This window comes from Perca flavescens, chromosome 7 (genome assembly GCF_004354835.1).
Source record: "Perca flavescens isolate YP-PL-M2 chromosome 7, PFLA_1.0, whole genome shotgun sequence".
Lineage (NCBI taxonomy): Eukaryota > Metazoa > Chordata > Actinopteri > Perciformes > Percidae > Perca > Perca flavescens.
In genome coordinates, this window is record NC_041337.1 from 9,743,125 (window position 1) to 9,759,265 (window position 16,141).

A 16,141-nucleotide genomic window follows, 5' to 3' on the forward strand; every position below is an offset into this window, starting at 1 on the left:
AGCACAATTGCTTAAATATTAAAAGTTACGTCTTCAAATGTCTTGTTTTGTCTGACCAAAAGTAAAATACAAATAAATAACTAAAACATTCAGGTTACAATTATATATAACAGAGTAAATCAAAAATTCCTCACATTTGAGAAGCTGATGCAGGGGAATATTTGGCATTGTTGCTTGAAAAAAGACTAAAACAATTAAAATGACTAATCAATTATCCAAATAATGACTAATTGATTAATCAACTATTTCTTCTGCATCGATTACATGCCTTGTGTGCTTTTATTTTCTCCTCTTGATTCTACAGCTAATTTCTAAAATAAAACCACTACTTTCTTTGGCTGCATTTACCCAAAACCAAAAACACTTGCAGCTGCCGAACTGCGAAGCAGCAATGTCCGAGATGCACTTGAAGTCAGCAAAAAAAGGATGCACGTCAACATCCCTATTGGCACTCATTCGTGTCCTTCACAATAAAAGTCCCCGCCCCCAAGCCTTTTCAGAAGAATCACTCTGAAGTCATATTATAGTTGCCTCCACGTTGAAGCTCGCGACTCGGTCAGCATCTTCCTCGACTCTGAGGACAACAACACACTTTATCATTACTTTTCATTTTTTATTCTCAACAACTTTCCACCTCTCTTTTATGAGCTCAACATGACGTTCAGGAGGCTGAAGAAGGTGAACTCCAGCGGGCCAGAGAGTGGACCCGCACCTCCAGACAACGACATTTATTTCCCCTCGTCAAAGTCAGACAGCTGCCGGACTGGGGACTTACCGACCCGCTCCTCGGAGGTTTACAACTACAAGACTTTGGCTTACTCTGGAGGGACGCTGCCCAGGAACTTCAAAAAGGTAAGAAGTCCATTCAACATTTGTTGTGTTACCTTTTTATTATTTCTCCCCTGTGTCTTCATTCATGGGGTCTTGTAGTCTGAAGTTATCAATATAGTTAGTATTAGTTATTAACTTCACTCTACAAGTTATTCTATTAACCGTTTTAGCTGCAGTTGTTCATACAAGACATTTATACTTTACACTCTAGAGGCAGAATAGTTTACTTTTTTTTTTTTTATTTGTTGCCTTTTTAGCATCACACCATTTTTTTGGACAGTGGACTTCCACATTTGTTTATTACTTTTTGTTGTTGAATTGAGTGATTCTTTCACCTGCCACACGGACAAGAAGATACCTTGCAAAGATAGACAAGATGGACTTTGCATGACTTTATCTGAAAGTAAAAACCTGTGGTTCTGGATGTAATCTACTCAGATGTGCAGTGTTGTCGGTCTATCTGGTGGTTCTTGGTCTGACATTGGTTTGGGCACCTCTGCTGGTTCATGGCGTGTCTATCTACAGAGAGCATCTTCACTAAAAAGGCCACCAGTGGCCCATCCAGGGGCAAGTGTGGACCACCCAAACACTGAATCTGATTTATGATGTGTCAGGTTCGCCAGGGTCTGGTGCTTCAAACGAGGACTTCATCCAAATTAAAATGATGAGGATGATGATTTGTCACAAGCAACAATCCTTAAAGTAAAAATCTGCAACAGTTCAGGTTTGTTTACAGAAAGATGGAGTTTTTTTTAACATATAAATGACTCCTTTTTCTTTTGAGGGATGGCGAAATATATTGACATTAGTATGACTTTTGGAATGATTTACATGTAGAAACCATTAACAAGCCTTTTGGTGTAATTATTGTCATTTGGCGTCACAATAAAGTGGTACCAATACATGCTTAAATATACAACAATATAATATGAAAAGACAAAAAAAAAACTCAACTAAAAGTTACTTTGTTGTTAAAAGACGATTGATGCCAAAAGACCAATATTCCCATCTTAAAGTCATTTAACTTTGATCTTTGACCTTAAGATTGTCCAAAATGTATTAATGAAATGTACTTGCATCATAAGTACAGACTATACGGGATTGAAACATTTTCAAATTGAGTTGTATATTAACCAGATTGACTACTGACTGATCTCCTATATTATTTATTCTGCTTCATAAATTATTGTTCTGACTCCCTACGTGTTGCCTCTATTTCAAAATAGGAGCACACCGAAGATTCCTTCATCTAAAAAAAAAAAACAATCAAACGTTTTAACCTGATAACCCCATGTTAGTCTGCAGTAGTGAAGCCATAATTTAAAGAACGAAGCCCAGGACTGATATCCCCCTTCTCTGATGCTCCAGAATGACACCAACTTCAGCCGGTGTTGCATAATACAGGCAAAAGGTTTGAATGACTAGTGTGTAAATTGGCACATTCTCCTGGCTATTGTTTCTCTCATAAAGCTGGATTCAATTTTGTAACTTCTTTGGTGTTTCTGGCATCCTAGTTGGAAAGCAGTTTTAAAGCAGACAAGTGTAACCGTGTACAGTAAAGAGAGGCACAGCTATCCACCAAGCTACATGCATACATGTGTGCAGTGGCTGGAGTGAAGGGCTACAAAAGTGCATTGTGCACACACAGGCACAGAGATCCTGCTCCAGCCACCCCCGTCGGTCTCTGAGGGCATTTGGGAATAAATGCAGTCATTGAGATGGGAGCGGGACAATTCTGTAAGTGTTGGGACATAAAGAAAGCAACATTTTACTACCCAGAGAGACCGTAGCACAAAGCAGCCTTTCATAGGAGCAGCATTTGAAAATGATTGAGTTGGAACAGTCGAGGATTGATTGTAATGATTTAGTGGAGACTCCTGGACAGATACCTTTTCTTATTTACACAGTCCGGTAGGGCAGAGTCCTGACCCACTGTTGACTTGGCTTTTCACTCAATGCAGTTATTGTGGCAGTTATTCTCGCCACGTGTGTCTTATTTGTTTCTTTAATAGGCTGGAATTTGTACAAACTGCTCTCAGACAAGATCTAACGTTTCACATAGGTCAACATTTTGAGTGCCTGAGGGCAGCTTATTTTGTGTTAATTAAAGCTAAGTTTATGTGCTTTCTGGTGTTGTAACTGTGAAGTAAGCAAAGAGCAGCCAGACACGAATTTCTGGTTTTACCTTCTGATGTTTCTATACCGGCACAATGGCAAAGTGGCTACAAAACACAAAAGCACAGCGCACATGTGCAGCTTCAAGACTAGATGGACCAGTTGATGCACTGATGCGTACAGTAGGTGTGTCCTGGAAACCCCCCCCACCCCCCATGAGTGATGTTGCGTTGACTTCCCGCAGGTGTCTGACACGCTTCATGACTTGTTTCGTTTTCTCCTTGCAGGGTGGTGGTTTGCAGAAATGGAAACCCTTAACAGTGACACCAGAACCACAAAGGTACAATCTCCTTCATCCCTCACTGACATTTACCCTTTGTACTTTTTCTCTTTCCTCTTCTGTTCCTCCGAAGAATGATTACAAGTGAGCAGCGTCATCCCGGAGTGAAAGGCCCTCATTCAAACAGTCAGCCACAATGATGGCAGCCAAATGTTATGCATGATATTCTTTGATGGGCTGTCATGAATTTTCATGTGTTTTGCTGCGCCTGCATGAGAGATGCTGTGTTGACGTCGGTCAGTCCAACAGACCTCTTGTACTGTACAGACGTCACGGCTAACTGTGACGTCCAGAGGCTGCCGGACACAGAAGAAGTCCTGTACAGCCAGCAGAGATATCTTGTTATGCAATTTAGATAAGGATAAAGAGAGAAATCCAGAGTTGGACATAAACATCTCGTTGACCTCCTCTCCTCCTGCTCTTGTGTTTTGGAGTTTATATGTTGGCCTACAAAATGCTGTTTTTATAAATGAGTCTTCTTATATAATCATTACAGTGAGCCAAAAAGCTGACAGACTATGAAATCCCATATTTATTTGATTTTAAAAGAGAAATCTACAGTAAAAAAAATGGCCATCACAATATCCTAGAGCCCAAGACGACTTCTTCAAATGTCTTTTTTTGTGTGCGACCAACAGTCCAAAACCCCCAAATATTCAGGTTACAATGATATAAAACAGAGAAAAGCAGAAAACACTCCCATTTGCGAAGTTGACACCTGTCAATATGTGGCATTTTGCTTAAAAAAGGGCTAAAATGACTAATTAATTGTCCAAATGGTTCCTGATACATTTTTGATTAATTTTGCATGACATGCCTTTTTTTCCCTCCTTGATTCTACTTTTGTAACACAAGGTCAAGACGCCCCACTTCATTTCTACAATTTTAAACCACTACATTTAATTGTAAGACCAGGGAAAGCAGCGATTTAACACAGTTGAGAACCTGCAAGCTGCAACCATCAAATGTTCGGCATCTTTGCTTGAAAAATGACTTAAACAATCAACTGATGATCAAATTAGATGCTCATTGCCCACTTAATCACACAGCTCCCTTTTCATATAAAAAAAAAGACTCCATTTGAGGATATAAAAAGAACTTGTGAGTCAGTTTAAATAAAAATGACCAAATCTCTTTCTTCTTTTCCAGAAAGGTGGTGGTCCTGGAGAAAAATGAAGAGGAGACGTTTGGTTTCGAGATCCAGGTGAGAGGATTAACAGCGATAGTTTAACGGGATTTCCCTGATCGGCCACATCTCTGTCGCCAGATCATGAAACTTGAGTGACTGTAGCGTGGACATCTCATCCTGTAAATCTCTTAATCCGAGCATTTGCCTGCTCTGGCTGGGGGGGGGGGTCAAAGGTCACGCATCAGTCAAATAACTCGTTGAGTGTTAGTCCCATGACTCGAGAGAAGAGGAGATGTGTTTTTCTTTTCCCAGCGTTTTAAGCTGTGTGGTTTGCTCACACGCTTGCCATGTAAAACCGGCTTCACGCTCACCCTCTCAGCAGGCAGACGCTTCACACATTCAACCTCATTATCTCCCTGATCTCTCTTCCTCTCGCCCCGAAGCGCTGCAGCAACCTCACAATGTCTCCTCTGTAATGCAGACCCCGCTCTTAAAATAGTTTTCTGAAATGTGTTAAAGTTTCTGTAAACGGAGCACTGCATCGAGGAAAAGCCATATTGTTCTATTTATGGTTTGGATGGAGGCTGCCCGCCCTTCCTGTCCGTCTGTGGCCAGAAAGGAAGTGAGAACACAAGGGCCAGTTTGACGTTCAGCAGTGAGAGAGATGACTTTGGACTCTTGTGGTTATCCTCCCAAAGTGCCTGTTATGTTAATACGGATGGATGTGGAGTCGAGGATCCAGCATGCAAATGGAATATTTGCATTTCAAGAGTATTTGCGTGGTTATATGTTAATCTTTCAGGCGGCTGATGAGGAAGTGAGCCCGGCAGATCTGAATCATTGCAAAATTTCCATAAGAGACACTCGTCCAAGTTGGATCCATGTTTTAATAGGAACACTTGACTGTAGCAGATGAACAGCTTGATAACTCACATGTTATTTGACGGGACACTCTCATAGTTTTGTGAGTCTGGGGACCTGTTTGTTGAGGGAAAGGCCCTGACAGTTTCAGCTGACTGATAGTTGTGTGACAAGGGGAAGTCTATCTGATGCCTGCGCTGCTCTGACCTTCTGCAGAGAGTCTGCGGTGACTGAAACAAGGAAGAGCAAGCAAATACAATGTGGAACGGTTTCCAAGACAACTAAATATTAGATGCATAATAAGGAGGGGATATCTTGTCGGCTTACAACAAATGTTCTGTGTTTAATATGCTGAACTGTCTTAATGAGTTTTATGGGAACAGCAGGTTTATAAAGTTGGCTGATTTCAGCGTCTGTTTCGGGATAGGATCACATTTTCTTAAAACAATACTGACATGCCTATACAGTATGTCCACTGAAGGAGATACTGGTCGCTGTAATTTGTCCTCCTGTCCATACTGGCCGTACTGGCCGCAAAGAGATCCAAAGGTACACTTTGTTGATTAATTCCCTCTTTGTGCTTTCATGGAGAGTGTTTTCTTGGAGGGATAGTAACACGAAGAGGGAGACTAACTCAGTGTGCTGAAGCCTCAAAATAATTTTAGGTGTAGTTTTATGCAACTTTGGATCATATTGTTTGCACATAATAGAGTTTGTCCCCCATCTCCTACAATAAAACTGCTTTCGTATAGCATTTATGGACAGAACAATTACAGCAGCTTTTTGTAATGCACATGTGGGCATGTCGGTACTGTTTTCAAAATGTGAACCTGTCCTTTTTAAAGTTGAAAAAGCCTACCGTCGCTTTCTGTTCAGTCAGGCAAGAGAAACAAACATTACTTTGCATGTTTGTGCCACGTCTCTGCATGTCGAGCGATATGATCTGCTTTCCTGCATTGTCCGTCACGGCTTCCTCAGCTCGTCATTCAGCGGTGTATCAGTGTTGCATTGTGTATTGCCACAATATTTCAAAACTGGTGACATCAATCACATTGTGTAAGCCAATTCCTATACATAGAGAAGAAGAAAGTATTTACTCCACAGCTTCTTTTTTTTCACAGTGATTGTTCTGTCTCTTTCAGACTTACGGCCTGCACCATCAAGACCAAAACTCTGTGGAGATGTGCACGTTTGTGTGTAAAGTGCACGATGACAGCCCGGCCCAGCAAGCAGGACTTAAAGTTGGTGAGTTTGTGTTTGTATTTCTCTGTCATGCATCAAAGCTTAAAAATAACCTGGAAAAAACTGGTAATAGACATGAGGGGAAGTCAGCATGGGAAGTGAGCATGTTGTTTTTTTTTTTTTGTTCAGCTCGTCCTCTTTTTGGGTTTGCCAGCTGACACTTCGTGTACCATACGTCAACAAAAGCACTAGTGTGTTTCTGGCCGGCTGTTTAGGGAAGTACAAATATGACCGTTTGCCTACTCATTTTTCAGTCAACAAACAACTTAGTGAGCGGCTATTTCAGCCAACACGTATTTGCCAGCTCCTCTCACCAATGTGCCAGATGGGAGTAAAGCAAAGACAACCTCTCAAATGCCAGTTTTGAAGGAAGTGCTATTTTTATTTGGCAAACATGACTTGTTTCCTTTAGGATCTCTCTTAAAAAAAAAAAAAAAACAGAAATCCTGAAAGATAGAAACTGTGTGACAGGGATTTTAAAAGAGGAAATATTTGTCAAAGTGAGATGAGAAGAGGATGCCGGGTTCTCGATAAGGTGCTAAAAAGCGCTGCAGCGGTCGTTTGCTTTGCTTTTATAAATTGTCTCTGGTTTTCAAACTTGTGACCTCTCAGTCACAAGCTGGCCGCTCTCGGCGTTAATGTCCTCGTCAGTGTGACAAAAAAGAAGGGAGGCGATTCTCCGCCTCCTTCCTTCATCCGACCTGCGTATGTCACTTCAGTTTCACTTCCTACATTCCTGGCGTGCTGGCTCTATTGTTCCCTGTGTCTCGCTGCGAACACAGTGACTTCATCGCATGAAGCCGATTGGGCGGCGGTTTTTAAAAAAAGAGGAAAAATAGGCTTTGTTCTGAAAGCTCACAAAGGCTGCTGTCACGCATGAGAGTTCACACCATGTCTAAAGTCTGAAGTGGAACAACATGAGTCTCATAGATAAATAAATAAACAAATATGTCTTAAACCCGTTTAAAGAAGCCTCTTTCCAATGGGGCGGTGACTGCAGTTCATTAACGAGCCGTATGCCACGACTGCACACGTCTTCCACATTTGTGTTGCACGTGTGTTGAGGTTTTATTTAGAAATCAAACAAGCTTTAGTGGGCTGCAGCTTGAAGTAATTGGTGTGTGTGTGTGTGTGTGTGTGTGTGTGTGTGTGTGTGTGTGTGTGTGTGTGTGTGTGTGTGTGTGTGTGTGTGTGTGTGTGTGTGTGTGTGTGTGTGTGTGTGTGTGTGTGTGTGTGTGTGTGTGTGTGTGTGTGTGTGTGTGTGTGTGTGTGTGTGTGTGTGTGTGTGTGTGTGTAGGGGACACCATCGCAAGTGTGAACGAGGCCACCGTGGAGGGATTTCGACACAAGGAGATCGTTCAGCTCATCAGGTCCTGTGGCAACACAATCAGGTACACAGACTCCCAGAAAACGACAAACGGCGTGGATCAAAATGTTTTTAGTAATTCTTCTCAGTATAATCTTTTTTTTTTTTTTTTTTTGGGTAATAAACATATTCCAGTTATTGTAGTGCTGAAACGATAAGTCGATTTGACAGAAAGTTGGAGGCTATTGTGATAATGGTTTATCTGACAGTTGAAATAATCTGATTCGCGTAGAAGCAAAAACCAAACGAGCTTTTTGTTGCTAACCAGGCTGTCAGAACTCAAGGTAAAAATATTTAATCGGAGTGAAACATAACCATGTGGATTACAAGAGGGACATTTCTTAACAGGAAAGAGAAGGAAAAAAAACGGTTACGCTCATTGTGCAAACACATCAGTCAAATTCAAAATAGAGAGTGGTGATGGCGCAGTGGATATGACACACTCCTTTGGTGTGCGAGATCCGGGTTCAATTCCCACTGCGATGCATCAACCAATGTGTCCCTGAGCAAGACGCTTAACCCCTAGTTGCTCCAGAGGTGTGCAGCCTCTGACATATATAGCAATTGTAAGTCTCTTTGGATAAAAAGCGTCTGCTAAATGACATTTAATGTAATGAGTCTTATTGTGTCTGGCAGTTTGGGCAGGTTTTACCTTGCATTTTTCATTTGCACAACAGTAACTCACATGTAAAACAAATTTAATGTTCTAGATATTGTTAATTCAATCAAATTTTAGTTTGTTACACGTTTCCCAAAATCTATTAAAGCTATTAGTGCATACTTTCTGCTGCCCCTGTGAGGAATTCTAAGTAATGACAACAAAACTGTCAGCGCATCCACATGATACAAGCCTTCCGTGATCGAGCACCACCACCGCCCCTCCCCCACGCAGTTGCTTTTAGCCAAGGAGGATTAAAAAAACATGGACTCTTCAGAAAAGGGAATTATCTTCACTCGAGTTTCTGCGTGGGAAAGTCGCAGGGCGACACAGTTTTCTGAGCCATACTGAGAAATCCAGAGAGAGTTGTGTGGGAGCTGATAGTCTTAATTAGCTTTGTAGCAACTCTTTTGGCAACGGCTTGAATGAAATGGACATCCATTAATATAAAAAGTTACGCACTAAAGCTTTAATGGTCAGTGAAAATTCAGTTTACATGGGACAGCGTGGATTCTTTCGACCTCCAAAGGGGGGGAATGAATGGAAAAAGTTTGAAAAACCACTGGCTTAAGTTAATAACTTAAAAACAATAAAACCGCAAACATTTTCTGGCTCCAGCTTTTGAAATGTGAGGACTTACTGCTATATCTGTCAATTGCATATGTTTGTGTTTTGGACTGTTGGTCGGACAGCCTGTGAGAAGTTGACATTTCATATGCTTGGAAACGAGGAAGGCAAAAGTATTTAACGGCCAAAGGCGTGTTGACAAAGCCATTCATCACAGAGAGGGATGAGACACTATATTGTTTAAAATAGGGGGACAACCGCGCACTTTTTCAGACTGTCTCTCGTGAAAGATATACTGTTCACATGAAAAGTGCGAGAAATAATTGTGTCAAGAACTGGGGGGGGGAGTGGTTTCAGAAGATGTTCAACCATAGGTCACGCAGTTCTGATGAAGCATACCGGCAACTTAGAAGTTTAAAAATAATTGAGGGAATACATTTAAATGTCTTTTTTTTTTTTTTTTTTTTTTTTTTTTTTTTACTTAATTTATTGAGTTAAATAGATTTGTCAACCAAAGCTTGAGTATCTCAAACATTGCCGTTAGGATTTAGTATGTGGGGGTTTAATCTGAACCACACTCTCTTCCTCTTCCTCCTCCTCCTCCTCCTCCTCTACTTGTAAAAGATTAAAAGGACAATTAGCGAGGTCCTCGCCTGTACGCTTGGAGAGCTGCTGCTAAAAACGTGAGGTGAACCGCATCAGAGTGGCACAGATTTTATGGACTGACATCATCAAATTATACTTATACTGGAGTCTGTATAAACTGTTAAAGTGAAAACAAGCTCTTTGAGTCACCCACTCTTGTAATTAAAAGGATTTGCCACACTGAAGTGAGTGGAAGTTGTTGATGTTCCTTACCCTTCCACCTCTCTTGTAAACTGTTTGCCACCGGACTCATTCCCGCCACCATCTTATTAAAAGAGCCTTTCATTTTTTTTTTTAAATCGCTGTTTTCTGCCCTTGTAGTTTTTATTATAAGTGTTAGCTTCCTGTTACGCTTATTAACTGTATCGCCTTCTGGTTTTACGCTTAAAGGCTGGAGACGGTTTACAGTGACTCAATCCGAAAAGCAGAGCTGGAGGCCCGGCTGCAGTATCTGAAGGTGAGTTTTTTCCTTTTTTACTGTTTCTGCAGCAGTTTTTCACTGTTTGTCAGCAGTGAGTCCGCCTGTTTGTGTGTGGCTGGTGGACACACACAAACACACACACAACACACACACACACACACACACACACACACACACACACACACACACACACTATGTTATGTGCCTGATATAGACACCAGTTCCCCCCTCCCTCCACACCTGTCTCCCCAGCACAGCACCACCTGTTGCATCAGCAGTCCACTGATCACTGCAGACATTCTCAAACTCGTGGCCGTTAAAAAGCTGCCAGCTTCCCCCAAAGATTACAGCAGCTGTCCCGCTCTAATCCACGAGTGTGAGAGCTGCAACACAGCCGCTTTCTGAGATCCTAATCCAACGTTTTAAAGTTTAACCTGCTGCTCAACACACTGCATGTGTGCAATGTTGATACATGTTGATTTCTCACTAAATGCGACATCATTGTCAACTTATTGATGTTGCTATAGAGTTAAAAACAATAACAGTGACTGAATAAAGTACTACCTAAAGCTTCACAACAAAAACTGCTACAATCATATTCATACTAATTTGCATGTCAGTTAGTGGTATTCAAAGCCCCCTTATGTGTAATCATCTGTAAATTTTAGCCTGTAACTCCTGTTATTTGTCAATGCAGTTTTTCTGTTTCACACATACTGTCCCCTTGACACAATAAGTAACTTTGGCAACTTTTGCACCTACAGTTTAGACACAGATAATTTGGCTTTTTAGTCTTTTTGTTGCTTTGAAAAGTCTGTTATACATGAGCTGGCAATTGTTAACCCATCCCGGTTTAAATTAATATGTCCTACCTTGTAGCATTGCTTTTAATTGTACACAAGTTATTTCAGTAATTTAATAATAATAATTTCAATATTATTAAGTCATTTTTCATGAGTTGTTTTTACAGCCTGTGTTGTGGTTTTCTTGCCATAGTCATTTAACATATCGGTCTTCCTTTTTGTAGCAAACTCTTCATGAGAAATGGGATGAATATCGGTCGTTGATGGTGCAGGAGCAGAGGCTTGTTCATGGTAGGTCGTATTGTTTGTAATGTAACTTTATTTCACCAGGATAATCCACTCAGTGCATGTACATGCATTAAAAAAAAAAACAAGAAAAGTACAAAAGGTTGAGGAAATATGACAAACAAATTTTTATTTTTTAAATGCTCGTTTTCATACTAAGAAATGCTCCAGTTTGAATAGCTTCCTTCATGCATGCATGCATGTTTAGGGATACTTAGTTCAATCGTAAATAAAATCCCTAACTCTGCCTTTCTCTCCTGGTAGGCATAGTGCTGAGTGACGCTGCGGTGTACGAGTCCCTGGAGTCAGCAGGCGTGTACGGCAGCCTCGGCACTCCCAGCCCCGCCGCTCAGAGAGCCCTCCACTGCAGCGGCAGCACCAGCAGCAGCGCCAGCTTCCTCAGCACGGCCACCGAGGACGACCCTCTGTACCAGACCTGCCTGTACCAGGCGGACGGAAGCGTGGACTCGGACAACACCAGCGCAGACAAAAAGAGGGAGCAACAGCCGGCGCAGAGGCAGCAGCGCCTCCGACCAACCAGCGAGCTCTTCCCAACGGTCAAGACGCAGCTGAGCCGCAGCGCCAGCACACGCAGCTACGTGAGGGGATCTTCGTCGTCCTCGGCCACCTCGGGGGAGAAGCAGGGAGGATTCAACTCGCTGCAGAGGAAGCCCAAACAGAAAAGCTTCCGCAGGCGCCTCCTCAAATTCATCCCGGGCTTGAACCGACCGCTGGAGGAGGAGGAGAGCAAACTGTGAGCAGCAAAGTAACCGAGCTGTTTGCCTAAACTTCACAGGTCCAAAGACTTAAAAGCACCACTGACTGTCAAACTGAACTGCCAGAAGGGAAAAAAAAAAAAAAAGTAAAAGCAGCCCCAAAGAGCGAAGAGACTGAGACCAAAGTGTGATAGCTAGACAGTTGCACCTCTGTAGCCGTCAGTGTTTCACAGCTGTACATAACTTTTGTTTCCTTTTTTTTGTTCTTTTAAGTTATTTATTTATTTTAACATGTCTGCTTTTATGTACAGAATGTACAGAATGAAGGATTTTTCCGTTTTTACTGCATGCACCAACTTTTATTTTGACAGCTGAGTAAATTTGTGATTGCTCAACACGACCTTTTGTAAGAGACAAGTTTGATATCTAATTTTAAATGAGTCAGATTGATGCTGATTTATTTTTTTCCTAAAAAATAAAATATGTGTCATTTTCAAATTTCACGCTCATTATTTTGTGCAGAACTTGCAAGAAAAGCTATTTTGTTCCACAAGCCACAACTGTTTGTGGGAATCATAGCTGCCAAACTTAAATTAGCGCTCAGACCTCAAGTATACACACAATCTGTTTGTAATTTCCCCAGTGGAGATGTGTCCTACTCCATGTGATACTTTTAAATATAGCAAGCCTTCATAGTTTCACAACTCTTCCTCCGTTTTAAGAATGTTATCACTCGAGTTCTCGAGGTTAATGTCTGGTTTTCGGATGGTTTGAGGCTTTTTGTGGTGTGAGGTATCCAGAATGGAGGCTGTTGTATCGGCTCTGACACAGTTTATTGTTGCGAGGATAGTGAGGAATGTGCGGAGAAAGGCATGACCCAAAATTCCAAACACAAACGCTTTCTTTCAGCTCCTGCAGACGAATGCTGATTCCTCCTCTTCCACGCTCTCATATTCCCATGGCGGCTTCAGTTGTCCAGGGGGGGTGTCTGTGTTCGTGAGGTCCAAAAACCAGGAATACAGTACACTTGTGGGGTCCGGACAGCTTTGTGGGGCCCAAATGCTGGACCCCACAACTATTAAAGTGCAGTTTGAGGGTTAAGACTTGGTTTTAGGATGAGGGTTAGAATAAGGTTATGGTGAGGGTAAGGGTTAAGGTTAGGCATTTAGTTGTGATGGTTAAGGCTAGGGTAAGGGGCTAGGGAATTCATTATGTCAATGATGGGTCCCCACAAAGATAGTGAGACTGTGTGTGTGTGTGTGTGTGTGTGTGTGTGTGTGTGTGTGTGTGTGGGGGGTTGCTTGGAGTCTTTTCATTCCTGGTTCCCAGCTGACCCATGAGGTCATGGTGGTCACTCTCTCTTCAGCGTTGATCCCTTTTGTCCTCTGCTGCTCTTTCACAGATGCGTCGGGAGTGTTGATGATGGTGAGCGATGGTATGTGGCCATGTGTTTTGAGCCGAGCCCTCTGACTGTTGTGGGCACATTAAGGAGAAGCAGGAGGGGGGTGACTTAAGGGATTGTTATGCAAGCTTGCCGGTGCTTGAAACGTGGGATTAGAGCAAATGGGCTGGATGCATAACGAGGGGATAATTATTCAAGATGATGCTACACTAAAAAGAATGTGTGAAAGGGCCATTTAGCGGAGACAGAGGGCCCAAACAACCAGGGTGCTCAGCAATTAACCTAGCGGGCGGTTAGTATAGGGGGGTGGCTAGTCAATAACACTGTTGCAAATGTTTGGATGTCGCCCTACTGCTAAAACACCACTGTTGTTTCACAGACTCTACATGTCTCCTCTACTGTAACTCTACATTGTAACCAGAATGTATGAGAAATTGTCATGTTGAGGAAGGCTGGATTACAGTTTTTGGTATTGTGTTCTTAAAACTCTTCATAGAATCAACACAGTAGCATACTGTACTAGTATCTAAAATCAAAATATTCTGAAACAAAAAAACTCATAAACATGACAGCATGAGAGCACCTTTATTTAGTGGAGATGGAGATCAGGGCTGCAGATAGTCACTTTTTTTATCGATTAATCTGCAGATTATTTTCTAGACTAATTTATTGATCGTTCTGTCTCTAAAACATTAGAAAATCTAAAATATATCAAATGTCTCGTCCAAAGACTCACAATATTCAATTTACAATAATGTAAGACCAAGAACTTACAACAATCGAAACTATTTTTGCTTGATTCATTTTCTGTCAATCGACTAATTGATTTATTAATCATTGGACCTCTAGTGGAGATGAACAAAATCGAAAATATTCTTCCTCGTTTTTGATGAGGAACAATAATGTGTGAAATATAAAAGACCATATCTTGATTTTTATCCTTTTTTGTAAACTGTCCAATTGTGAGTCTGGCACTGTAGAGCCCCTTGACCCCTCTGTGAAGAAAAAAAGAGTAAGAGATGCAGTAACAATTGCTCCCTGGGCCTGTGCAACTGCAGGCCCAGGGGCAATTGTTACTGCATCTCTTACTCTTTTTTTCCTCACATTTTTGTTTTGATAAACACCTGGGGTCTCCCTCGTTTTTGTTTTGGCTGGGTACTGGTTATAGAGTCAAAAGTGTACCTAAGTGAACAAGCCAACGCAACCGAAACCGTTTTATCTATTTATGTCTGCATATGTATTCAATGCTCTGCAAACAATGCTTTCAATAGGAAGTTTTGATCTCTATAATAACTGTTCTTACAGTCAGTGATGTGAAATGAGAAGCTTTGAGAAGAGGAAGCAGCAGGACACAGTTGAGCCTCTGTGGTGAAACTGCTCAGACCAGAGTGCTCTTTCTCAAGCGTGGTGTGCGTCACAGCTTCTAATGGCCATTAGTGCCTCTCTGGTTGAATTAGGATTATGGATGCAGATGTTCTTATTGGTTAAAAATAAGGAACCGGATTACATTTTTAAACACACGTGCACAGAAAAGACACCAGACAAAACCATAAATGCTATTCTCACGCAACAGATAAAATATACCCGTTTGAAGCAGAAATATCACTCAAAACGTTTCGGTGTCATAAAGCGTGGGTGGCCAGTGTGGCACTGTAGGAGTCTGTTGTGTTTGATAGAGGGATAAGAGCTGGAGTGGGCTGTCAAGGCACAGGATGTTGGGTGACAAATGTGCCGGAAAACCACTGTAAAGATAAGAGAACGGTTAAAAAAAGACAGCATCATATGCATGTGATTATCTCCATGTTTGTATATCACTGTGTGTGTTTAACAAACAGAGAGGACAGGTAACGTGCAGTAAAACAAGAAAGCACAACGTCAGACTGGACACCTGCTTCAAGAGACAACAGGTCTGGACTAAAGACACGTTCAGGGTCAAAAGTTACATATAAACCATATCCTTTACTTTTAAAATTGTCCATAAAAGAGTGAGTCCAGCACCAACAACAGTAAACGAAACTGTCCAGCATGACTTGGATGAATCCGCTTTAGCCGCCCCCCTCTACAGTATTTTTTAATAAATGCAAATTGAAGAACAGTCTTCATAATCTGCATCTGAGATAACGATTGTGCATTTGGTTTCCCAGCAGCAGCAGTGAGCTGATACCTTACAGGTTGTATTGTCTCTTTGTGGCTTTAACTGCCTCTTTCCTGAAGCTGCCGCTCATAATTTCCACCCAGCAGCTTGTTAATGGTCAGATCAGTTATACAGGCAAAACCTCTTATTTAAAAGCTGTGCAGCTGTGTATTTTATCAATCCCCCTACATACAGTCCATCAAATTCCAGTAGCTGCGTGAGTCTATAGGTCCAAATACACACAACATACATTAGTGCTAATAAAAGTGGTATAAAAAAATAGCAGCCTACACATGAAAGATTATCTCGAAGGCTGTGAAAACATATTTTGATAATCAGCTTCTTATTATGAGATATGGGGTCCGACATGAAAATGTTTCTGCCAAAGCTGATTGATTATTTTACAGTAAATAAACTTCAACTTCAACTTTATTTGTGTCCCCGAAGGGCGATTAGGTGTGCAGCAAGTATAAACACATGCAAGACACATAAATACACACAAGTTCTACACACAGTCCAACTGGAACACAACCGTAACAGTAACAGTACAAGGACAAATAAATACCAGTACAAGGTGCAAATGAAAGATTTCTTTCTTTTTGTTTTGCTGATTTGTAGTAGGAAGA

General features: G+C 41.5%; 1 protein-coding gene across 1 annotated transcript; it reads left to right on the top strand.

The window, feature by feature from the left end:
- Positions 1 to 489: 489 nt before the first annotated feature.
- Positions 490 to 12,477, top strand: tamalin (trafficking regulator and scaffold protein tamalin). The gene is made up of 8 exons (XM_028583999.1): positions 490 to 852; positions 3,234 to 3,286; positions 4,436 to 4,490; positions 6,419 to 6,521; positions 7,816 to 7,909; positions 10,145 to 10,211; positions 11,203 to 11,269; positions 11,528 to 12,477. The coding sequence occupies exons 1-8, from the start codon at positions 655 to 657 to the stop codon at positions 12,019 to 12,021; spliced, it is 1,131 nt and encodes a 376-aa protein (XP_028439800.1). The 5' UTR covers positions 490 to 654; the 3' UTR covers positions 12,022 to 12,477.
- The last annotated feature ends 3,664 nt before the right edge of the window (positions 12,478 to 16,141 follow it).

Coding starts and splice junctions, on each gene's coding strand:
- tamalin (XM_028583999.1), top strand. CDS start 655: ATGACGTTCAGGAGGCTGAAGAAGGTGAACTCCAGCGGGCCAGAGAGT. Junction 4,491..6,418: donor CGTTTGGTTTCGAGATCCAG/GTGAGAGGATTA, acceptor TGTCTCTTTCAG/ACTTACGGCCTGCACCATCA. Junction 10,212..11,202: donor CCCGGCTGCAGTATCTGAAG/GTGAGTTTTTTC, acceptor TCCTTTTTGTAG/CAAACTCTTCATGAGAAATG.